This window comes from Grus americana, chromosome 21, assembly GCF_028858705.1.
Source record: "Grus americana isolate bGruAme1 chromosome 21, bGruAme1.mat, whole genome shotgun sequence".
Taxonomy (NCBI): domain Eukaryota; kingdom Metazoa; phylum Chordata; class Aves; order Gruiformes; family Gruidae; genus Grus; species Grus americana.
The window spans coordinates 9,279,047-9,304,129 of record NC_072872.1 but is presented as its reverse complement, the minus strand read 5'-3'; the positions used below and the strand labels follow the sequence as shown (position 1 = coordinate 9,304,129).

Here is a 25,083-nt window from a genome sequence, read left to right as displayed (position 1 = left end):
CTCTTGAGCTCTCTGCAGAAGTCTAAAGGTTATATTACTTATTTTCCCCTCCTTGCATTGTAATCTAGCACTGTGACACAGCTAGTAATGCTTCAATAGTCGAGCAGGGAGATTTAGATAGGTTAAAAGGACGTTGCTAAACCTGATGCTGTAGAGATCAACTCAAGCAATCTTTTTGTGCTTAGGGCCAAGCCAGTGCAGCTCAAGCGGCGGTGACCCACAAGAGAGAAGCTTCATGCAGCTCATGTGAAGCTGGGTAGGATAATTTTGTGCGTAGGGAACATTTCATGAATCTTGCTATCATGCTAACAGTGCATATAGTAAACTGCGGGGAAAAACCAACTCTTATCCTGTTTGGTTTCATGCATCCATGGTGATGATGTGGTGGTGCAGAGCACTGATAACCCCAGAACAAAGCCCACCGACAGTAAGAGGAATCTGCATCAAAATGAACAAGCTCTGATCAGGTTTTAAAAGAGAAAGTCTTCTCCGAGTGACCTGGTTACATGCAGAGTCCTCCCTGGAAGGTTGCAGAAGCACTTGCGTGCTACACTCTGCAGGGCACAACTCTCACTAGAGGGTATTAGAGAGATACAGATCTCTCTGCTGTACTGCACTGAAGACCATATTGCAGACCATAGATAAGAAACAGCTCAGGGCCGCTGGCTACAGACATCCCCCTCTCCCGAAGAGGCTGCTGCGGTTTGGCAGCAGACAAGAGCTCCGCTCCCTTCTGGCCAGCTCCAGTGGGTTGTAAAGCAGCATCCCACCCTGGCTGCTCAAGAGCCAGGGACAAGAGAGTGCAGCCAGCTCCCCCCCGCCCCCCTCATTTCAGAGGTGAGCTCACTACAGCCTTTCTCGCCTAGTCCAAAACACTATTACTTATTAGTAGTGCCTTATTAATAATTCAGTTGTCCTGTTAATTGCAAAGCCTCTAGGAAAATGACTGAGAGTTACATGAGGAAATACTCATAACACAGATGCAGTCTGAGGGCCTCATCTCTGAACTGCGGTCAGCACACAGCAGCAACACCAGTCTGTTTTCCCAGCAAGTCTTTGTTCTGGGACTGCTGCAGTGTGCTGCAGTGCAGTCCATGCTGCTGTCTCCTCCTTCCCCATTGCCAGGCAGAGCACGTACGCTGTAGAGACTGACAGAGACCCGGCACGGCTGAGCCATCCCCTCTCACTGCAGACCTGTGCCAAACAGAGCTGCTACAACTCAGGCACCAGGAAACGGGGCCACATCTGCCACACCGGTCAATGGCTCCATTCTGCATGTATAATGCCACTCTCTCTAGTTGGGTGGCCAGCACCCACATTTTATTAGAACTAAGAGTAGCAACACACACTGGGTATCATATCTGAGCCTTCAACCTCATATAGGCAAAGGTAGCTTCTTTTCTAAAAGAAGAAGAAATTTGGCTTGAACTGGTGTTACAGAACAAGCCCAGAGCTGCAAGATACCAGGGATTTGCTCCTACTCATTTAGCTGTCAGAAGAGAAGAATTATTCTGTATAGTCAGAAACAGCAGAAAATTATTCCGTTCCAAATGATGCAGAAGTACACTATGCAGATTACTATCCCCCCCCCCTTTTCTTTTGCAAGCTGAAACCATTGTGGAAGAGAAATGGAGGGCCCCATGGTTCGTGTCCATTTCCCAGGCTCTTCTCTCTAGGCTCTGTGATCTATAATGAGTGAAGCCTCCACCTTTCTTGATGCCAAGCTAATGACACTGAGCACTTCCTGGCACTTTTCATCAGAGGACTGAAGTTACTAAAGGGACATCTGTCACCACCACTGTCCCCAGATGGGAACACTAAAAAAAAGAAAGAAAAGCAGGGAACTTTTCTTAGGAAACAGAATTTGAAATAGCATCTAGTGTTCCCACGTATTCCTATTAATGCTCCCGAGAAGTATTTAGGGCAGGACTACCTGATTTTAGGTAGCAGAAGGTATCTGTTTGACTTAACAAGAGCCTGAAGGACAGACATTATAAACTCATTGCAGTCTTAAACCTGTAATCTTCAGCATTTTACTAAGACAACGGTGCTTTTCATAGATGGTTGTAAACTGCTGCTCAGTCTACAGGCAGATCAGAAATATGCCACTATTAGTAAAATGGGAAGTGGAAACATACATTCTGGAGCGCCAGCAGAGAGCGAAAGGAGCCCTTTCCATGTCTAGCAGAGACTGCCGGCATTTACCCAGCAGCAGGGTGCACCCTTGGATTAGAAAGCTCCAGGCAGCAAGTAAGGTAAGTGGGGCGGTAGTGAATGGAAAGTATCTCTGTGCTGCCTGTTTTCCAGGCAATTAAACTTGCTACCTAAGCAGCTAGAACAAAGCCACAACTGATGCCAATTTCAAAATTACTTATGTATAGTGTTTCCATAACAAATTCTGTGGTATCAAGTACACCAAGGTGTCCCCTTCAAAAGCGACTGGTCACTTGAAGTGCATGCACTGCACTAGTCTACAAAAAAAAGAAAATAAAAATAAGGGGAGGGAGAGAGTGAGAACTGGAAGGGGAAGACAGCAACTAGCTATGCTGCAAGAGTTGGTACATTCTTAACAAAACAAGGGCACCTTAGCACAGAGGAACGGCCAAAGGGAACGACACGTTCCTCTGAGGTTCCCCCCCCCGGGGCTCAGCAGTGAGATGAAAGGCTCCTCTTCTCCCACGCACGCCAGATCAATGGCGTTTGGACCATGGCCAGCACAGGTCACACACTGCGAATAAGCCAACAGATGCCTTGCCCCCCGGCTGCAGGGAGAACAACCCACACCACTGTTTGTGTGGAAGATGCCCTGGTCATTCAACCCCCTAAACAGCACATTTCCTTCCTTCCTTCCTAGCTTGGAGCAGGGTCAGGGAACCTGCTTGCTTTCAGTTAGGCTCCCAAAAGCAAACCACATACAAATATCGATTTCTACACACTCTCTTCTTGGTGGATTCTTGCAGCATCTCTCAGGATCATTTTAAAAATCAACGTCCACAGGTGGGAGAACTTCCAAACTATTTTACCAGGCTATAGTAGTCCTACCCTGTTAAAATTAAGTTACAAAGAATAAAGATGATCTTGTACCTTGAAAACTTAGATTTTGCAGAGGCTTAATTAAAGGGTAAGTCTTTAAGAGACCTCCTAGAAATCAATATTCTGTAAGTCCCAAGTTTGCCAGTTTGTATTGAAACATTATCACGTCTGTATTCTCAGTAACAGGACTTGGCCAGCTTCATCCCTAAGGACAACAGCATAACGTTGAAAATAAAAGTACAATTTATGCCACAGGAACTGGCACGAAAACATCATCTTTCCTTTTTATAGTCCTGGGCTCAACAGGGTCAAAACCAAAGTCAGCTTTACGTACCACATGCGTTGTATGCGATACACCCGGTCTATCTGTAAAACTGATGTATCTGTATACACGTTAGTAGCCTATATAGAAGGATGATTGCTACAGCTGTGTAAAACTTAGAGGAACTGGACAGAAAAAAAACCCACACATTTTGGGAAGCAAAGGCTTGCTTTTTTTTGTGTGTGTGTTATGTAATGAACATAACTGAGGTCTGAAACAAGATCCTCCAGTTCAACGATAAAGGTATCAGACAGCACCGCAACACATTCTTTAAACAAAGCACTGTGCTTTGTCGCAAAAGAAAAACATGTTTTGTGGTAAAGAAAACATGACAGAACCTGACCCAGTCCTGCTCTCTAATGCATTTTCCTGTGAAAACTCTAATTGCCAAAAGAGCAGTCAGCAAAGCCCAAAAACCACAAACAGGATCAAAATGAAGCACAAACAAACAACAAAAAAAAAGCTGTCCTGAAGTTATGCAAGTTACCTTGCAATAATTAAAGAGATGGGCCATAAGAGCCACAGAGTTGAATGTTACAGGTATCACTCTGAGAAGTTCGAGACCCTTTATCCCTTATTATTTCTTATTTTGCTAGTGATGCTCTCAGAATTCTGTCTTGCTCACCTCAGGGGTCTGTGGAGAGCCATCTGCCTAGCAGGCAATGAAGTTACAGGAGCACAGGTTCCACGTTCTTGTCTTTCACATTCAACAGAGGATCTCACGACAAGTATCTATCTTGCAGTGCACTGAAGACAAGAGCTCAACAGCATAGAAATCAAGTTGTCAAAATAAGCTTTTCTCCTGATACGTTATACAGGAAATCTAAACAGCTCCAGCCCAGCACAAGGAGATGTCTTGCACTGGAAGCACTCTCGCTCTTTCCAAAGTCTGCAAAGATGCACGTGGATACAAACATATCCACATATTTAAAGTGTTACCCAAGGACCCTGCTTTTGATGATCAAATTTCAGATTTCTGTGTGAGCCAAAAAATGAGACTTGCAAATTTTTCCATTTCTCGAATTTTTCCATTACATATTACTCTGAAGAAACGTTACAATATTCCTAAAGAAACCACAAAATAAGGCTTCTGAAGCTGTTCTTCAAGGCCGCCTCCATGAAGGTGATGAAAACGACTGCATTTTCGTATCTGAGACACCTCAAATTCACAGAAAAACATTACGAACATTGTATCTTTTCTGGAAATTATTTTTCAAATTTAACAAGAAAAATGTAATATCAAAACCACTTCTTGCCATTATTCCTTAGCATAACAGGAAGAGGTGGTGGCTTTAGGCCCTAAGGGTCTGTTTTGTGAACAGACCAAGCCCCGGCAAGGTAGGACAGCCTGGTCTCACAGGCCTTCTCCATCAGCAGCCGCTTTCATCTGATGGGAGCTCTGAAGCTTTTGGGATCCAATGGAACTACACGCATCCGCTTGCTCATGCTTCACCCCTCTCACCCTGCACTTTCTGTGAAACTCTGCAAGCCCCAAGTGCACCCCTGGGTCATGTCTTAATTTAGGGATCTGTCCCATCACACACAGAGCCATTTTCGCTTCTGTTGTCCTCAGCCCTTCACAGGGGAGTGAGAAGCTATCCCTTGGACTCAAAACCAAGCTTAGGAAACACAGCAAAACTATTCACGGTGGTATTTATTTGCAGGGTACAGTTGTCCTGAGAAAACCAGTTGTGCCAATATCACATCAGGGCTGGGCTGCTCCACAGCACCAGGGAGCCTGACTGTCTCAGCATGGAGGGACTGGAAAGAGCTGCTTGGCCAGATTTTGATCTGTACTAAGAAATTGGTTTGAATCTCATACTCATTTCCCTAAAACATGAACCGTCATTTGAGTGCAGAACAAGCTGCTTTTTAATTTTTCCTCAGAAAGAGCCTACTACTGATTACAGTAATGATAGCAAGTTATGGACAAAACATTTCTAGAGATGCAAAACTATTCTGGTACAAGTCTTTTAAGGATGCACGGTTATTTACATCAGTTAGCATTTTACAGAGCTATAGTGCGTGCACTTGCACAGTTACGCCCAATACACAAGCTTTCACCCGAGCCTGCAGAAGCACCTGCCCTGTGAAGCCTGCTAACAGCTTGTGGCAGCTCCTGACTGCAGGTACCCTATATTAAAAGGGTAGCCAGAACACAGCACTTGCAAACGTTGTACAAGTTTTTTCCATGCAAGGAGGCAACAGGGTTGCTAGCAGAAATGCTGGTGGTTATACACTGAGTGGGACAGTTCCTGCAGCACTACCCAGACACTCTACCACTCCCTCATTCAGCCACGCTGTCCTGCCAGCAGGAGACAAGACACTCGAGACTTTAATAAGGGTGGAGTCCCCACCCTAAATAGTATAGAAAAACAAGGACCAAATCTGGGGGAAACACCTGTGCTGCAGAGCTTAGTTGCAAGTGCAATTCTTCACCTGCCCCCCTGCGACAGCCCACTGCTCTGCACGGCCCTCCCCATCTTCTAACCTCAAGACCTCTTCCAAAGACACTGTATTATTTCTCTTTTTGAGCCATGCAAGCAGTGTTCCCGATGGGTGGGCATTGGCTCAAACCGTTGTCTCCTGCTCACGCTTTATTACAAAACGTAGTGAAGCCACATGTTAGCAGACATCGAGTCTCAGATCTTGCACTTTCTTTGTGCTGGACCCAAAACACCACTATGGTCCAGGTATGGAGCTAAGAGGATACCAACACAGAGCAGTGAGTCACAAGGCCTCCTTTGCTTGACAAGCCAATTTTAAGAAATTAGCAGAGCACACTGCTTTTCTAATCTCTGCACATTGCTTTACTGGACAAGTAAAGATCCAAAAGGATCTCCTCTTTCATCCTCTTGCCGAGCAAGCTTCAGCCACCAAGAAACTGTCCGTGCCACTCATGACATGGCAGCGCAGCCAGAACTATTACAGAGAAAATACTGCTTTGCACTGATGAAAAATAAATCAGCAATTCTCAGCAGTGAGCACTATCTATACCACTTGCTCTTTTTTACGCTCTCACCTGGAGGTCTGGGGTTTTTTGCCATGCTGCACAACCTAAACGACAGACAGTATTTGACCGGAAGGACTAAAGGATGAGGGTGCATGATCTCCTGCACGTTCCACTGGGGCAGCATCTGCCCAGGATGTAATTTTTTCCCCACAGACTTCTAACCACTGAACTAACGGTGCTGTGCAAGATCTGCATTTGCACGTGTTCCCAAGTACTGTGCTTAAATACTCAGGAGGTAAGAAGCCACTCTTAGGGCACTGGCTTCTCAGTACGTGCAGTTTGTTCAATGGCGGTTTCTGTGTTATAACATTCACTGTATGAACACACGCAGATTGAATTTAACATGTGTGATAGCTGATCACTGTAAAAAACAACCCAACACGCAGCGCAAAGACATTGTTCTGTTTTGCAGAGCAAGTCAGACACATCATATTCTCTCATCCAATGCAAGCTGTGGGTGGGGATGGAAGCAGTCTAAGGACACATCACTTCTCTGAGTGCCAGTGCTCTGTTCCTATTTTACAAATCATCTGTCACTTGCCTATAAAATTGTATTCAATTCTTCAATACTGTAAAAATCCTGAACACCTTCCACGTTGCAGTATCAATTCGATCTGGTTTAGTACTGATTTCCGAGGCGTCATCATTGCAGGAACACGTATTTCTGAAATGAAACTGCAGTACCATCCTCAATGCATCTTACAAAAAAAGCTCTGTTTAGCAGTAAGCTATTACAGGTCATGATCTCTACCAGCAAATGAAAGCTTTTACAATTTTTACTTAATATTCTAAGACAAACGCCTATCTGTGCTGGTGAAGCAGGTCACTTCCAGGTCATTTGATTAGTGAAAAATGCCACAACTAGTGAGGCATAAGACAAGGAAAATGCTGTATTTACACTCTGAGTCTAAGTGACAGCTGAAGAAAGTCCATGCTTTCCCAGAAGACATAAACACTGCTGGGCATGGGCAGGAATAATGAAGTAATCCAGACCTGCACATACAGGCATTGTCATTGATTTTAAGCCATTAATCCACCTACCAGGGCAAGACTTCTTACTGGCAACACTTTTCCCATAGTTCTTCCAATGCTGTAGGACTTTAGCTATTACTCCCATGCCATCTGGGACCACTCTGTTCCTCTCCATCAACCCCAGCAGCCGGTGCTCCCTCAAAAGATGGTACTTTCCCCTCCTTTTCTTTATCATGCCATTACTAGAGAAGAGGAGAAGGGGGGTGGCTCAGGCTGACTTTTCCCCCAAGTGGCAGTCTTCATACCAACAGCAACAAAGCACTTGCTGCCCTTATTTCATGTGTCCCGTCCCGTCCCCGCCCCAGCTTCTCTTCCCCAGAGCTTAGGGATGGCAAGATTTTCACGCTCTCCAGGAACAGCTATTTTAGCAAAGCAGGGAAGGTTTTAGAGACGTCACGTGGACTTGATGCATTTTATAAGTAGGGTAGACTGCTAAAGACGTCACCTCTTGTGCTATTTAGTAATTTGTATAAAAACAGTTGGCTGCCTAAGGTCACTCTCTGAATCTCAGATCAGAAACTGGCTGTGCTTTCCAATAGGTGCCAACACTAAGAAAGATGTGGGTTTGGATGTACGCAAAGAGCAACAGCCTAGGAGTACATGCTGCCCTGCTGCTCACCTGCACAGTCCTACCCACTGCTCATGGAGACTCCCTCCCCTCCAAGGGTTACGTGCTAAAGGAGCGATCAACAGGAAAAAAGCACCTCACAGGGCACTCTGCAGTATTCTGTGCTACAGTACTGTAAGTACAGTAAAAATTCTGATCTAAGTTTTCTCTCATAAAAAAATGCAAACTCAAGAAACAAAATATTCACCCAGGAATCACCAGACTGATGAGCAGAACCATATAAAGTGGTCTCTATTGCTGCAAAATTAGGTAAACAGGAACTGCTGCAAGCTACAAAACTGTGAAACACTAAAATAGGTCAGCAAAAGAGATCGAGATCTCCTTCACTGGAAGCTTTCAAAAAGTCAGACATCAGTCACATCTACCCCATCTCTAAACTGGGAGTGGCCTACAGAGTCTTCTGAATTCCCCTTCCTAGTCCTACCCTTTTTGATGAGGCACCCTGCAAAACAAGTTTTGCAATAACCTGGCATGGAGCAGGCGTGTGCTTCAAGCATTCCTGAACTGCCCAGGGAAGGTCTGGGCTACTGAGCTCATCCTACACTGTACCAACTCAGAATACGAGATTGTGAGCTAGAGGGGTTAAGATGTACTCCGTCTTTCTGCATGCGTGATGCTACAATAAAAGCGCTGTCACAACTCCGAGCCCGCATTGTAACATCACTCTGGAAGGGCTAGGGACCAACGAGGGAGGGCGAGTAGATGGAAACGTAACCGTGTCCCACAGCTGGGGGCACAGGGAGAATAGTGGCACGAACAGCTTAAAAAGGCACGCGTTCACATTGTAAGTACAGCAGAGTGACAGACAACACAGAAGCATGCAGATTTAAACACAAACAAATGCTGCACAACACATCATCCTGCAATACTTACTGGAAGCAGTACTTTGTCACATCTGCACATCCACCTGCAAAGGGTGGGGGTCCCGGACCCTTCTGTAGTACCTCTACCTGCTTCCAGGTAAATAAACCGACAACATCTGGCACCAGAGGACTGACCTGGGAGTCTACAAAGGCATCAGTGGAGGCTCCAGCCAGCATCTGGTGCAGACCCTGCAGCAGGGGCGGACAGAGCAGGCTCCCCCGCGGACCTGGCTGTCGTCTTTCGCATTCTCGTAGCCAGCTGGAGCTCCTCCGTCTTACCGCAGCGCTGGCAGGAGTCTCAGCTGTGCCCTCTCCGCACCTCTGCCACCGCGGTGCACGGGCTAGCACTCGCTGGCATATTTCGGAAAGAGGAGAGTCCTGCCGTCTGCAGCAGCAGATGATGCCGAGCGACGTTCAGCGACCGGGGGCATGGCGCTGCACACGACTGCCCGAATGCTGGCGCCGAGGGGCAGCGTGGCAGGACCGAAGGGCTCCGCTCCGCAGCTGGCTCTGGGGCCGCTGGGCGGCACGGTCCAGCATGGGGAGATGTGCGCGTCTTTCTGCGCCGAGATGGGCCACACCTCTCCCGCCACGGGCAAACGGCTGCCGTAGCTCGCCCGCACCGGGGCGGAACACCGCCTCAGAGCTCCGGTCGGCCCGCGGCTACCGCCCGCCCTGCCAGCACGCCGTGCGTTGGAGCCGGTAGACGAGCCCGCGACAAGAACCGCGGGAGCGGGCGGTGGGTCTGTCGAGGCGCTGGCCCCGGTTACACCGGGCGCGCCCAAGGGCCCATCGCCGCGCCCGACGCCCTGTCGCGCCCGCAGGTACCGGGCTCGGGGCGCCCGGAACTGGGCGGGGGGGGGGGACGGACGGACGACGACGGACGGGACAGCCCCGAGACCTCGCCGCCGGGCGCTTCGGCTCAGGCTGCCTCGGCGGGGAGCGGGGGCGCTGGGTCTCGCCGCCGCCCTCAGCCCACGCCGGGGCTCCCCGGCGCCGCCATAGCGGGATACCAGCCCCGTCCGACGGCCTCCCCGCGCCGCGCTCAGCGGCGGCCTGGTGCGGCCGCGGGCGGCGGGAGGCGGCTGAGGCGGCCGCCGCCTTCCATTGTCTGTGTCGGCGCGGCCGGGCGGGCGGCCCTGCCCCGCTCCGCTCCCCGCCGCCCCGCTGCCGGCGGCCGCCGGGCCCCGCCCCGCCCGCCCCGGGCGGTGACGTCACCGGCCCCCATTGGCGGCCGCCGCCGTGTTTACAGCGCGCGCCGCGGCGGCGTCTCCCGCACGCCCCGTGCTCGGCGGCCCCGGCCTCTCGTCTGCGGGGCACCCGGCGGCTGGCAGGCTCCCCTCTGCAGCCTGGGAGCGGGCAGCGAGCGAGCCTGTGCACGCCCAGCGCCCTGCCCCGCGTCCCGGCCTCCACCCCTGCCGCTCCCGGCGGGGAGGGCGACTGCAGGTGTCTCCTGAGCCTCTCCGGAAAACCGGTGTTTGCCTAGCGAGAGTGATTTAGGGCCGGGACGTGAAATACCTGCGTCACCTTCAAGCAACCAGGCTCTTACGTGCAGTTCTCCGCATCTCCCTGCCCACAAAATAATTACGCTTTTACTAATTGCCCTACTACGGCAAATTTGCAGAGCGTTAAAACCCAACATAAAATCCCAGAGAATGTATGTGCAGTTACTGGATCCAAAAAAGAACTGCAGACTCAGCACAGACTCACCTAAGCAGTGAAGCATGTTTAGTCATCAGCCTGAGAATAAACACAGACTTTCCAGAGGAACCACATGCCTGACCACGAAGTCAGGCTGACTCAAAAGACAATATCCAGAACAGGAAATGAAATACTCCCCATCTCAATTCAGTGACGTTATAGCCAAAAGAGAAAAGGATAGTCTGGGAAATGCAGTCAAAGCAATGGAAGACAGGCTTCCTGAAACAACTGTAGCCAAGCAGCCTGTCCTTCATGATCTGTGTGAAAGGGAAAAAAAACCCAAATGAATCTCAGCAGGAATATAAACAAATGAGCCAAAGCCTCCACACTGACTAGGAGTCAGTAAAGAGGAGAGGAGGATGAATAGAAACATTTCAAGTTTACAGTTTAGTTCCCAATAAGGACCAAGGTATCCATGTCCCATACCCACACTCACGTATCCCCACAGCCCCGTAACACAGTACAAAATGTTCATCCCTCTTCCTGAAGAGAACCCAAATATATAATCTTTTAGGGTAAAATCCAAGATGTAAAGTTAAACACACAGTCACCTCTACCCTGATGGAGAGAGGAGTGATGTGTTTATGGATACAGACTTTTTTCTACTGAAAGTCTCTTATGGCTGCGAAACAACGTTTCTGAGGACCTCACCATTACTGAGCACATCTCTCCTACGAGACTGTGTTGTCTGCATCTCATCACATCTGCATGCTAGAAAGGGCATCTGGTCCCAGTAAACAGATACCCGCCGTGGATTTTGGTGATGAACATCTACCATCTTGCACACTTACCACCACACTACAGAGATCACATACCTGTCAAACTGCAATGCCACAGGCAGCACGCACATGCTGTACTGTCACAGATAACTTGAATGCATGTGATCCCATTCACCTCCTACATGCCAAAATGAGAGTTTGGGTGCCACAGGTATGGCCATGTCACGCTAACACGAGTGAGCCACCAACCCCCCCCCAGTCTTTTTTACGTTTTCCAGCTGGGAAAGACAGCCAAATCCTAAATTGAGAATCCAACAGTAGCTGAAAGGCTGCCTATTACACTCTCTTGCATCAGTACCATTTACATTCAGTATCAGTCATACCCTTGTCCATCTCATACGCACTTGACTCATCAGTTCACATCCTGCCTGCCCGTATGTCTAAGTTCTGTTTGGGATCCCTATGGCAGCACTTACTCCCCTCCAACCTCTTTTCTGCAGATGCACAAGCGTAATGCCAAGGAGCGCCCGTACCACTCTCTGTGGAATTTCTGATCATGTCCCAGGAAACATCTCTACAGACACTTTATGAAAGCAGCAAAGGCTTCAGTGGAGGGCAAACATGCGTGCTTTCCACTGGAAATCTGTCCTAGAAAGCCTTTCTAACTTGTTACACATCTGTCACTGGAAGATCCCTGTCCTTCAGTTCAGAAGGGGTCTCATCCGCTTTTGAGTTTTCTTACTTAAGAGAACCTCTCTACAGACAGTGAATGAAAATTGTGGTCAAATGGCTACAGAAGCTCACGATGGCTTCTGAAAACTGTCAATTTTATACAGAAAAAAAGAAGAGGCTGCAAAGTTTTTCAGAGGAGATTGGGATCACATGGGAATGCTTGCTTTATGAGAAGAATTAATTAACTAGAAAAAAAATGCAAGATTATCAGCAGCTGGCATCCGTCCACTGTCTACTTGTAAAAGATCTAACTCATTTGTGGGGTAAAATAAGGAAAACTCAGAATAAAACAAGGGTGGCTGCGTATAGTTTGGAAAAGGGTGCGCTATCCTTTATAGTGCAGCATAGCCACTGAAAAAGGAAGAAGCCCTTCAGAGGATGGCCACCCAACGGGCTGCCCCTTAAAAACTCCTTCTCTGAACATTCCGGCACTTGGCTTGATTCAGTCCTATAAACAGGAGGCACGGAGGGATATAGTCTCACAACACTTGGCAGTTGTTTGCAGTACTGCTCCCTGATCCCAATGGCCAATACTTGCTCTGGGCTCAAAAAGGTGGGATTTTATCCTTGCCCCAAGCTCACTACTTCCAAGAGTAGCCATTACTATAAACTGGGGAATTTTTTAATGAAATGTTTTTCTCTGGGAAACACAATACCCATGGTTTAACTCAAACCACCCTCTTGTTCATCATATCTCCCCCAGACCCTGAGTCCTGCAGGCACTGGTTAAATGTTCCCTAAATAATCATAAGAATCACCTGCCTTTAAAATAACTTAGACCAAAAGTTGCTATAAAAGTGCTTATGAGAAAGAAGCACAATACATTATACCACTGCTGCTCTCTGCTAGTGCAGTAGCCAGGTGGAAGCAGATCCCACTGCAACACTGCACAGGGACGCTGCATGGATCTTATGGCATTCCTCTGTGATAGGAGGTACAGCAATGTCCCCCAGCGAGCAGCGATTCCGCTCTGAGCCTGCACCAAGAGCTGCTCAGCCCGTAAAAAAGTTTGTGCTCACTTTTTCCTGCTGGTCACTGTGGAACTCCGGCTTTGCATGCTTGGTTTCAGATGCTTCTTTGCTAGCCCATCTTTGTTGAAATCTGGAAACGTCTACAGGTGTGATTCCAAGTGTGCCTACTATCTTAGCATTAACTGGGAGCCATCCGTACCTGAGAGTGGTAATTTTATGTATGTATGTATTTTATTTATTGGTTTTGTTTACACCATATATCCTTTCACGATTGAGCTACTACTGTCTGCCCTTTCATGTCTGGTGCTGCACTACAGCCTGTGTAGCACAGCCTATTATGCATACAACAACTATGCAAATCCCATAACTGGACACTAAATTCTCAAGAGGAGCTTGCAGAGAAATTGAAGCCACTATGCTGTGAGCTGGGCATGGTCAGGCAGCTAAAGACTTGCATACTTAAGAAAGAAACAGAGGCTAAAGGTTTTCAGGTATCTGCAGAACTGAACAAAGATTAATTTTTGTCCTAATGTAACTGAAAATACACAGTTCACATATAGGATGCCTTTGTCTTTAAAGAGCTTTGTGGAAGACGATTGTTTATCTGAACTTATGTAAGATGCAAATTGCTTATCCTTTTACTATGCTGCGTATGGGGTATGGTTGACTGTTACTCCTGCCTCTCTGGCAGTGGTGATACTAGCTGGAATCATTAACTGTGTTTTAACAGCACGGTGCAAAGGAACTCAAAATGTTCCATTGAGTTAATGAAAAAGAATTTTAAAATTCTAGTCAATATTTTGGGACTACAAATATTCCTCAAAATCCTTCCCTCAAGACTACATAACAGGCAGTAGGGCAAGGATTGAAAGCAGGGCAATTAAAGTAAACAGAGAAGACAGGGATTTGTATATTTATTCTATTGATAGAATCAACTCACATTACCTTATACCTTAGCTAGCTAAGCTAACATTGTTCTCTAAGAATAAACAGGAAGATGTTGCTGGTCCTTTAAATAAGAGTGTAATTTCCTCCCTTTGGAGCACTGTGCATCAAGGCAGAGGCTTCTGATAAGTCATGGTTAGTAAAATTATTCAGTCTTTTTCCCTGAAGGGCCTCTGCAATGCAGCGGTCCTTTTACTTTTTTTTTTTTCTCCTCCCTGTTAGCAATGCCCTAGTTTGTTCACTGCTGCAGTCCCCCTCCCTTCCACCATTACCACATCATAACAATCTCTAATTGAGAGCTTGCCTGCTAACCAGGAGCTGCCAAACTGCAAGAACACCAGAGACAGCACTCACAGCCACCTTCTGCAGCTCCTCTGAATTCACCAGCACTGAGGGAATTGTCAACCAAGGGTTTTAAAACCTATCCACTTTGCATGCCACACTGAAGAGATAACAGCTGAATATCAATCTCCATCACATCCACATCCGCTGTAATTCACATGCAATGTGCAGCCTTAGTAGCAGATGAAAAGCACCTGCAGACTCTTCCAATGCTCAGAAGTCAAGCAAACTCAATTTTGATGCTGAACATAAGACTATGTGCACTTTCTCTTTAAGAGCTACTTCCATTTCTGTTTGCAAGTAGGCCTTTACAGCCAAGTCACAAACCTCTCTCTACTCCTGCAATAACCACAGTGATCTGTCTCCGTTCCGCTTGTGTTTACAAACAGCGCCACCCCAACTTCCTTGAAATGTCTCTCTTGTGCCACTGAAATCATACTAGATGCTACTTTGAAGAAAATTCTGTTTTCTTATTATTTCTCCCCCCAACTGTCTCCAAAAGCATCAGCTCAGACTCTGCACGCATACACACCCGGCTCTGCCAGAAACCAGCCAAAAATGGCTCCTCCTCACCTCCCCCTGCACTCACATTTTACAGATGAACTACAGATGCTCTAATCAGCAGTGTCAGGGTGCTCGGATTTGACCCATGGTATTAGTCCCTAGGCTCACAGCTGCTAATGGGATGGAGAAAGTTTCTAATGAATGCTTTAATGAACAAAGCTTTACCTGTCAGGGCTTCCCAGACAGAACGAGAGTGCCTACCAACAGCCTTTCAAATACTACCTGCCTACACTGACAAGTAGCTGGCCTGAATAGACCTTGAAACTGTTCAGTATTTCTCCAGTTAAACAGTTCTAAGTATTTGCCACGTTCATCAAAGATATAAAATAACAACAGAGTAACATACAATTCAAATCTTTGTAACGATAACCATATTTTAAAGGCATTAAACTGGTATCAAAAGTAATACGCACAGCAGATTTCCCAAAGCATGTGTTGTATTACAGTTATCGTGTTTGCAGCTGACAGACAAAATAGAATGATGTTAATTGACTGAGGAACAAACTGCATCAGTATATTAGCTCATTTTTTCTCTTGCCTTCAGTATGGCCCTGTGCAAACAAATACTCCTGTGACTTTTCTGTAGTGTTTTGTAACATTAATATTAGTTTCTTGTCTATGAAATCTCTGAAGACCAAGGATCTGACCTTACTATATTTGTCTCCTGTATTCAGCAGAGAAAACAGACACTTAGCAAATGGGTCACCAAGCAGGAGTGTTGGGACTTTGCTAAGATTGCACAAAATGCAGTGCTTCAGCAGCTGACTCTAACAAAGAAAGATAAAAGCAGTATTACCGGTCCTTTCCCAGAGCGTCATACAAACCAGCTCTTTCCCTGCATTTCCTTGGTCTGAATTGGAAGCTGCACCTCTCTAGCAATCACGCTCAGGAAGAGAAATGAACGTTTCAGGCTTCCAGGTTCCCCTGCTATCCTCCTCATCTTGCCCCTTCATAAAATGCATTTTGCAGGCATAGGGTTACCAGGTAAACCTCAACCTAAAACTTGCACACAGAGTTGCCATATAAATCCAGAGCCTGTGTTCCCATCCCTTGGCGCAACATTTAGGTACCAGAGATCTGTTCTGATCAATCATGGATTCTTCTGCCAACTGCTTAGCTAAGAGCTAACGCTATTAGGGTGTCCGTCTCATCCCTGCAAGGCACAAGGGATGCTCTTAGGAGTCTAAAAAGGCTGATTGCAACTGTTATGTGGCAGAGCATGCCTGGCTTGCTGTCAGCACGGACTGCTCTGGCACTGAGACTCTCAGGCATTTGACAGAATCTGTATCTGCCCCATTTGGTAACTCCTAGATAACGACGTAGGATGTAGACATCATGGCAGTGGCTAACTGTAAAGTCTCCTCATTCCTTAAATTGCCTCACCATCTTCCCACTTTCTGGTTATGTAAATACACATTTTTCTAGACAAGCTCAGGTTTCAGAGTCCTCAGGGAAGAGAACTGCAGGGTAGATGAGCCTCTCCTGCTAGGGACTGGGTAGTCCCTATTTTGGGGAAACAATCAGCTTTCTATTCAGACGAGAAAAACACCCCTTTGTCTCCTTCCCATCAAATGGAGTCATATTTTGTTCACATCGAGAACTAATAAGAAATTTCAGCAAGAGGTCTTTGATTAATTGTGCAACAGACCTTCCCCATGGCACAAACTCATCCCTCTACATCCCTCCCCCACACCAGGAGCTGCTCCTTTCATTCACAGTCCCACCATTCAATGAGCTTTGTTAAAGAATATCGCATGCTTCTTACCATCCAAGGACAGCCAGTCATGCTGGGAGGAAGGCAGGGTTGGCAGAGCTCTGGCTTTGTATTCAAACACCACAGAATTGGAGATGATCTGATTGTTGAAGGCAACTTGCAAAGTCACAAGCCCAGTGTCATGAGCTAAAAGGAAAGAGCATGTGGTAAAACAGAGACCTCCCTGCAGAAATGCATGGCGAGGCATTATCCTGTTGATCTCCCCATGTGCTAAGCGTCAGGCTGAGAGCAGATGCCATGAGAGGAGAGGGGGCGTTTGACAATATTTTTCTGAGTAGACAACTGAAGAGTCCAAAATGCCAATCTGTATTTTCAAACATGAAGGTTGTAAGCTTAAGAGTCATCTAATGGATTGCTTTGGCAGGAGGCAGAATCACATGCATTCCTAAAGATTAACCAGCCTCACTGCATTTCTGGTGGGAAGCTGGGGCCTAACAATGAAGCTAAGTTATTCTGCGTACACTTAAAATCATACACTGAGGGCTAGCGCTACTGAAAATCTCTGCAGAGAGGTTGGAGGTGTTCTCATCCTGTAAGTACCAAGGACAAAGTCCAGAATATAGACAAATTAAGAGTCAGCAGAGCAGTGAGTGCACCCCTGAATAACAGTTGCTCTTTAATCTGCTATTTCAAAACTAAAGAAATGTTTAGAAGTATTATAAATTATTTCAAATTATTTTAAAGCTAATTCAGAGCTTCTAAATAATATTTGTTGTGATCTGTTGTGATGTATCAAGATCCTAAATTGCTGTTCTCACAATAAATAGGTCAAAGAAAAAGGAAAAGCTTCTCGATGTTTATGCACTACCTTTCACAATGGGTCCATGAATTTAGTGAAGACATACATACATGACACTATTAGGCTAAGAACTTGCTCTGAAACCACCAGCTCTAGGAGAGAGTTCCTTACCTGGGCAGTAGCAGCGCAGTACCCCTGGCTGAATTAAAGATGCAGGCACTGAGATCTGATCAAACAGACAGCTGTAATTATTGCTGGCTTCCTGCCATGGACCAGTAATTAGGACTTTTACTCCTCCCTGTGAAGAAAAGAGGGGGGAAAAAAAAAAGCATTACAGAAGAGACCATCCCCAGAGAGGACCATGCACTGAAATGGCTGAATGGCAAACAGCATCATGAGGGCTAACAGAAGTGCCAAGCTAACACAGATCCTTGGCACCAGTCAACACCAGTGGCCCGGTCTCCCACCACTGTGGGAGAAATGCAAATAGTATTCCATAGTAGGGCATCTTTGTTTCCCTTCATGCTTGCTCTATTCCCCACTCCTGCCCGTACACTCAAGTCCTGTGCTTTGCCAGTGCGACCCTCGCTGCAGACCGCCTGCCTTTCTTTTGTAACTTCTGGGTGCTCCATCCCCACCTCGTGCCCACCATCGCCTCCTCAGGCTCCAGGCTTGTCTCCTTGCCACTGAAAAGTGCCACAAGCCAATCACGGCAAGCACGCTGCACCTTCGCCATCACCGCCCTGACCCTGCTGATACAGACGGAAGGCTGCTGATACGGATAGGACACAAAAGGCAGCACATTGCCTCCAAAGTCACAACTGGAAGCACGGGAGAGGCCGGACCGTGAATCTGACAGATCGTGATATAAAAAGATCTCAGCTAAAACCAGCAATCACACAGCTTGTGCTTTTCTGGGAACTTGGGTTAAATAAGGAAGCGTGAGGACAGTGGGGTGACGCGGAATGGGGCTGTGTTTGCAGAGAGGTCCTTTGACCACAGCTCTGGCACCCTGGGCTAAGCCCGTCCCAGACTTTTCCCCTTCCCTCCCCTACCCCGGCTCTGCCAACCGCATGTGCTGAGGACCAGAGTGACCCACGGGAAGTCTTCAGCGCTTCCCTCTCCTGCTGGCGTGGGAACGCACCAGCTGCATCCATGCCGGGTCCCGGCATCTTCTCCCAGCCAGGAGCATGGGCACCCGGGGCCACCGCAGCGGCACCAGGCCTCGGCAGCTGACAGCGGCCGGGAGAGGGGCCTCCTCCCCGCCGGGCACCGCCGCCGCTGCATTGTCCTCCGCCAGCAGCGGGGCGCCCCGGCCGGTGCTGCGGGAGGCCTCCGTCCCCGCCCCTCCCCGCCCCTTTCCTGCGGCCGTGCTGCCCTCGGGCGGCCGCCGGCGGGAGCGCGGCCTGCCCGCTCTCGGTAGGCGCACCCACCGCGGCCGGCGGCCTCGCAGCTCTGCCAGAGCCGGGCCGCAGCTCCCCGCCGCGGGGAACGCTTGCAAACGTCTGCCGGGTGACAGCGGTTCCGCCCCGGGAGGCCAAGGGCACCCCAGCGCCAAGCCGGCAGGGCTGGGCCCAAGAGTCCCGCGCATCGGCGTTCGTTGGGAGACGAGCGCGCTTCTCCTGCTGGCTTGTCTGATCCTCCCTGATGAGTTCACAACCTGAGCACCAACTATCGTTCAGCAAGTCAAGAAAATGAATAGCTCGGGTATTGCCCTGAGCTGCTTGCAAATCAAAACCTGAGGCCCCATGTATGAATCCACACAACCAGAGAGCAATCCTGGACCTGTGTTGCTTTTGAAAAATGTTCTGGTGATGGATGACAGATGGATTAAGCCTTGTAGTCTGTATAAAACAGATATAAAACAAGCTCTGCCAGCAGGAGTTGAACAACTCATTACTGTAGCAATGGATAACAAAAAAAAGGTTTCCATAGTAGCAGCAAAAAAGAAAGATTTGCACTAGAAAGGCTGGAGGTTTGCTGTTGTTTTGTTGATTTTTGGGACCTTCTACGCAAGCAAGAAAGAGCCAGACTGACTGTCCAGACAACAGGCATGGCAGAAGCAGCATCTGTAGCCCAGCCCAGCCAAATGCCCCCAAAATACTGTGCTTCTTGCAAATGAAGCCTAACTGGGTTCAGCTGGTGACAGACCATCATTGTATTATTGTTCCACGTTAAACAGTCAGATAACACTAGTAGTGACCACCACAGTGCTGACACTTCAGCTTGTGTTACACTCCAGAGAAGCAGCAGACTGGCATTCAGACCCAGTTTTCCACCAAGACTGAGAGAAAGTAAACTCCAGCTGGTGGTGAGTGGCCAATGATCAGCGATCACCTTGTCTCTTAGAAAGGACTCTGGATTTGGCAGCTGGCAGAGGTGATGCCCCTGGGCATCTCCTGCCCCAGACAGTGCCAGATTTCCCTGCAGCTGCAGACCATGCAAACAGCAGGTGAGGCTGAAAGGAGTGGCGGGATGCCTTCAGCTGCCTACCATGCCTGAGCCTGCACCACCACCTCACTGGCCCCGATGCACTCATCTGGAGCGAGAGCAACTAAATGGAGGACAGAAACTCCCAAAGGAGGCTTTTCATCAGTGCCCATTGGCCAGCCCTGCATGCTGGCAACCTCAGTTTCTTTCCTTCCGCAGAGTGAACACCCCTGTTTTCACGCCAAGTCCCATATTGCAGAGTATGTGAACTCTTAGAGCCACTGAATACCAACTCATCACCCGCTCCTGTAACACTGCGGGCCTGGAGTTGTCACTGGATCATTCAGCTGAAAGTTAAGCCACCTCATCTGCTGCTTATTGTATATTTCTGCTGCCTTGCCCACTAGCAAACTCCCCATCCAGTGCTGTCAGATGGGGGTGGCATCGCAGAACTGATAATCAGATAGCACCAGTCAATGGGAACAAGAGATCTTTTCCTGAGCAGTTATTATACACTTCCGTAAGGTAACGGATACAACAGCGCTCCAAGGCTGGGCTTACAAAAGCACAAAGGACAGGTTTTTTTTTTTTTTTTTATTCAAAACAACCTGCCTCTCCATTACTGGCTCAAAACAGCCTCTTTCCTCCAGCACTCCTTCACATCAGAAAAGTCTGTGCTGCTGATGTTTTTAACTTGTGGTGCACATGACTGATTTTGGATAGTCTGTGGGATGGAGGTAAATGCTGAACTCGTTAAGGCAATGCAGGTCAGGAATTACTCCACTGAGAACATCAGAGCCAGACTTAAGGATCAGCTCCGGTTTGCAAACTCTATTGCTCTAATGTGCCTAGGTAGCACTGTGAAGCCCTCAGGTGGGAAATACTCTGCTTTTCAATGAAACAAAACATTTCTGTTCAGATGCTTCCTAAGTGAAGAAAGTGCCCTGTCAGGGTAATGAAGTGCTTAATTAAAAGTACACTCAGACATGCAAATGGCCTTGGATGCTCTGACTTCTAAGAGAAATATTTTAAAAGCCTTGTCAAAGCTTTAACAAAACAGTTCTTGGGAGCCCTTATTAACAAAGCAATGAAAGATAGAGCAGTAAATGTTAATGAGTAAAAGCCCTAGACTTACCTCAGGATAAGACCATTCTGGTGAATAATCTGTCACCATGAACAAGCGCCCACTCTGCTGTAGCAACCCCAAAGTGCCTTGTGCCGCAGCTGCTGAGACCACCTCAGCCACATGCATGTATGCCATCGTGCTGGCTCCGGTCTCTGTGCTGCTGAGCTGCATGTTGGCTTGCTGAGGACTGCAGCAAGGAATGCACATTTCAGCCTGGTTGTAGGTTGCTCTGTTACTGTCTTCAGGCTGAGACAGTCCGGCACTGTCACCTGACACCAGCTGGTGTCCATAGAGAGCATTGCTCCCACCTTCTACCGATATGAAATCGTTAATTAGATCAGAAAACTGGTTGCTGAAGGAGATGTCAAAGTGGTCCAAGTTAAGCTCCATGTTGGAGGAGTTATTTAAGTTGGGATGGGCCACAGGATAGAGTCCTTGTACCATGTTTCCTTGGAGAATAGGGAGATTGTTCCCATTCCTGATACCCCCATTGGCCTCAGGCTGCAAGTAGTGTTCTGTGCTGCAGGCTTGAAGATCCCCTGATTTAAGTAGGTTTTCATTCCCTTCTGCCTGCTGGGAGGTCTCCATGGGAACTTCAGCTTCTGCATTCATAGCCTGGAAGTTTGCTTGGAACTGCATGAGCTGGAGAGAAGAGGTGGACTCTATTCTGGTTTCCACTGTGCCATTACAGTTGGAAGTGGTTTGGGAAGAGGACTCTGTTTTCACACTGGGGATTCCTAATGTGTTCACAAATGAGCCACTTGTGTCATTCAAATTGCTGTGAGTGTTTTGCTCAAGGGGAAGAGGCTTGCTGGCATCCTGCAGAAAGAAGCTGGGGGAAGGGGTCTGATGAACATGAGGGCTCTGGACGGTCTGATTGAAGCTGGAAGAATAATCCTTGTTGGAGTCAATGGCACTGAAGTCCATCTGCTCCAGGGTGGTACTTGGGCTCAAACCTCCTCCAGATGGAAGCAAACCTGAACCAGTAGTGAGGGTGAGAGTGTTAGATGCAGAAGTGGAGGAAAATGCTTCTTTGGACATCTGTTGTTCAAAAGATGTGTCCTCAGTTTTAATTTCTTTTGTGAGGGTTGTGTTGAAGTTGAAACTACGTTCTGTTGTGGGTGACTGCCTTATGTTGGTACTGATGCTGTCACTTTTCATACCTCCCCCACCATAAGTCTGCCCTTGCTTGGGATTGTTAAGAAAACAGTCTGGGTCAAAATTCATGGTGGTTTCTGGAATTTTTCTATTTCCATCTAAAGTTGTGGAGAGCACAAGTTCCTCGGAGACAGTGCTGGGTAGCATCGACAAGCTCTCTGAACTGCCAGTCGTTGGAAAAGCAAACTTGTGTCCGTCTGAACTCACCGCAAGTACTAGTCCTTGTGCAGCTGCATCTGAGGACAGAAGGTGTTGATTTGGGCCGGAGGTGGGTGACATGGTATACACAGCTTCACTGGTGACTTCTGACATAAATACGGTGGCACTTTGTGACAGGCTTCCCATAACTGATGCTACAGCCATACTGGATACGCCAGTGACAGCCGGGCTATCCGCCATATCCGGATCGCTATTTAATCCACTGCTGATGGACACAGGAGAATTCTGGGTCGTGTCGGGGACCTCCACCTGGTTGGTGGAAGAAACCTCAGTGCTGTTTTGATGGAGCAACACTGGTTTCGCCACTTTGCCATTCCTCTTCTCTCGGCTGGAGGCCTTGCCGTGACTGTGCTCGTTCTTGCCTTCAGAGACATCGTTATTTTGTACCTCTGAATGAGCGCTGTACCCACCTGTCCTTGGTTCGACCTTTGGTGATATGATGCGATGTTTGGCACTGTTACACTTGTGATGCACGCTGCTTCCTGCCCCTGTGCCAGAAAACAACATTTGCCATTCAATAAACACAAAATTAAGACAATGCTAGTTGCGTATCTTATGGCTGTAGCAAAGGAAAGCTGTGCTTACGCATGTGCAAGTGTGAGCACACATATAAGAGAGCACAAGAGACCTTGGAAATAAAAGTAATTTCTTGCCAGTGCCACATTTACAGCTCCCTTTCTGTCTAATACATAGACCCATTGTGTGCCATGACAGCAACCTCAAAACAGGCACGTGTGCACCCTTCCCCTCACCCCACACTGCACCTACCCCTTTCCTCCCTGCCCCATCAGACAACACATTAGGAGGAGAGGAACTGGCATTTATGACAAATTTCAGAGTTACTTAAACGTGCCTCATCTTAGCGCAAAGCCTGCAAAGCAAGGGCTGCTGCTGTCAGCAGAGGGTTTCTGCCTCGCAGGCCCTGCTTCATCTGCACCACGGACAAGACCTCAGCCCCCTGTGACACAGATGCGTGGCTCTTCTCGCTGGCTGATTTTGGGTGGTTTGACAACCGCTCTTGCGGGTCGGATGCTGACTGGTAATCTGGAGGTGACAGATGCCACATCATGCTCCTGTCCCTAGCATCGCCCTGCCGCCTGGATTGCAACCCTTATCTTCTTGTCATCATTGCATCTATTACAGCTGCCAATCAAATTATTAAAGAAATAGTACATTAGCCAGCACAAAGAAAGCTCTCCCTCCCATAAGGACGGTGATGCGCGTCTCTTGTTCTAAGCCGTTCATATGCTTACAAATAAACATTTTGTACTGTGAGAGGTCACACATGGAGCGCACGATTAGTATCGGAGCGGCTGAAGAACACTCAAGCAAAGGTCACCAGAAGACAACCCTCCACGGAGTTCAGCCAGCTGGCACCTTTACTGGCCCAACAGAAGATGAACATCCCCCAAGTTCCTGGGAGCCTGGAAATCAGGTAGGATGAAATAAACAATTCTGTCTGCAAAGGCACCTTAGCCACAAACTCTGGTGCAGGGACTGCTTTTGTTGCTTAAAGAACAACAGCCCATGAATTTTTGATGTTTTCTTCCCTAATTGATTCATTCTCCCCTAGAATGAGGTAAGAACATTAATTATGGTACTGTATAATGACTAAAGGGGGAAAGAAACCTCCTCCTTATAGCTAATGGCTACAATTATAAATGCCATCTTCTGGGTAACGTAAAGCGTCCGTGTAGCTGCTGCAATTTGCTAAATCTTTTGTTCCTTGCCCTTGAAGGGGAACTTCTGTATTATGTGCTCAAGATTTGAATCAGGTCACCTAAAGTAGTTCAGGACAGTGCTTTTGAGACTAAACGCAGTATTAAATCTCTCTATTCTCTTAGGTATAGGGATGAACAAGAACAAGGGAGAGGCTTTCACGCTGCTGTCTTCGCAGATGAGAGTAAGGAATTGGGAATGTAGGTGTCAATGTGCAAGCCGTTACAAAACAAAGCGATACTGTTACGTTAAAAAGCATGCAGCAGACTTTTAGCACAAGACAAAACATCAAAGGGAAGAATAAAAGGATTCATGTTCAGATCTGCAAGCCTGGATCAAATACTAAGCCTTAAGGGTTGAATTTTAATCAAAACTCAGGTATGACTCAGAGGTCATCATTCTTACTTAAATCTTGATTGTATAATGCAACTGCCCCCCCCAAAAAAAAAGAAGAAAAACAAACCCTTTGAAGCACTGACAGCTTTTCTTTATAAATCTTGCTAAAGACTAATTAATGTGTCATATATTTTACTTGACCAAAGTACTAGGAAGGGGTGGCTATAAAGCAGATGAGTTGCACAAGTGAATCACTCCACTTCCCACTCTCTTTCTAAAATGCTACTACTAAGGCTGCTGTTTCTTGCTGTCGTGGTCTCACTCAAAACAAAGTCATCTTCTTTAACGGGAAAGAAGTCTCCTGTATTTTCATGATACCTAAATAAAACCTGTCATATCCCAGTGATACCTTGTAATTAATCACCAGAGCCCATTTTCTTCAGCAAAGTGGGCTGCAGGGTAAGGAGTTCAGAGGATGAAGTGGGAAGAACATCAAATTTTGAGGCTTTGGCAACAAAATTTGACCACGTAGAAGAGAATATGCCTTTCTGAGCAGGTCATGTACAGAGAGCACTTATCATTACAAAGTGTTGACATTTTTTACATAAGTTCCAGCCGCATCTTTTTATGCTCAAGACTTCTGTCACCTCCGAGTTCACTGTGTCTCAACGTTTCATGATAGAGCATTTTTAGTACTTCAGTACTACAAACCCTACT

The 25,083-nt window shown here is 47.4% G+C and overlaps 1 protein-coding gene across 13 annotated transcripts in view; it reads right to left on the bottom strand.

Moving 5' to 3' along the window:
• The window catches only part of CAMTA1 (calmodulin binding transcription activator 1), a 299,381-nt gene that overhangs the window by 27,573 nt on the left and 246,725 nt on the right, over positions 1 to 25,083 (bottom strand). For 10 of the 13 annotated variants that reach the window (XR_008580122.1, XM_054849895.1, XM_054849894.1 and 7 more), the window contains 3 exons: positions 20,944 to 22,799; positions 17,550 to 17,676; positions 16,631 to 16,765 (listed from right to left, as the gene is read on the bottom strand). Coding sequence is in view for 10 of the 13 variants with exons in the window: in XM_054849895.1 (XP_054705870.1) it covers positions 16,631 to 16,765; positions 17,550 to 17,676; positions 20,944 to 22,799 (2,118 nt within the window). In the remaining 3 variants the exon portion in view is untranslated. Of the gene's footprint in view, positions 1 to 8,901; positions 10,184 to 16,630; positions 16,766 to 17,549; positions 17,677 to 18,522; positions 18,645 to 20,943; positions 22,800 to 25,083 lie in introns of those variants that run through there. The other 3 variants (XM_054849902.1, XM_054849903.1, XM_054849905.1) reach the window with 3 other exon arrangements.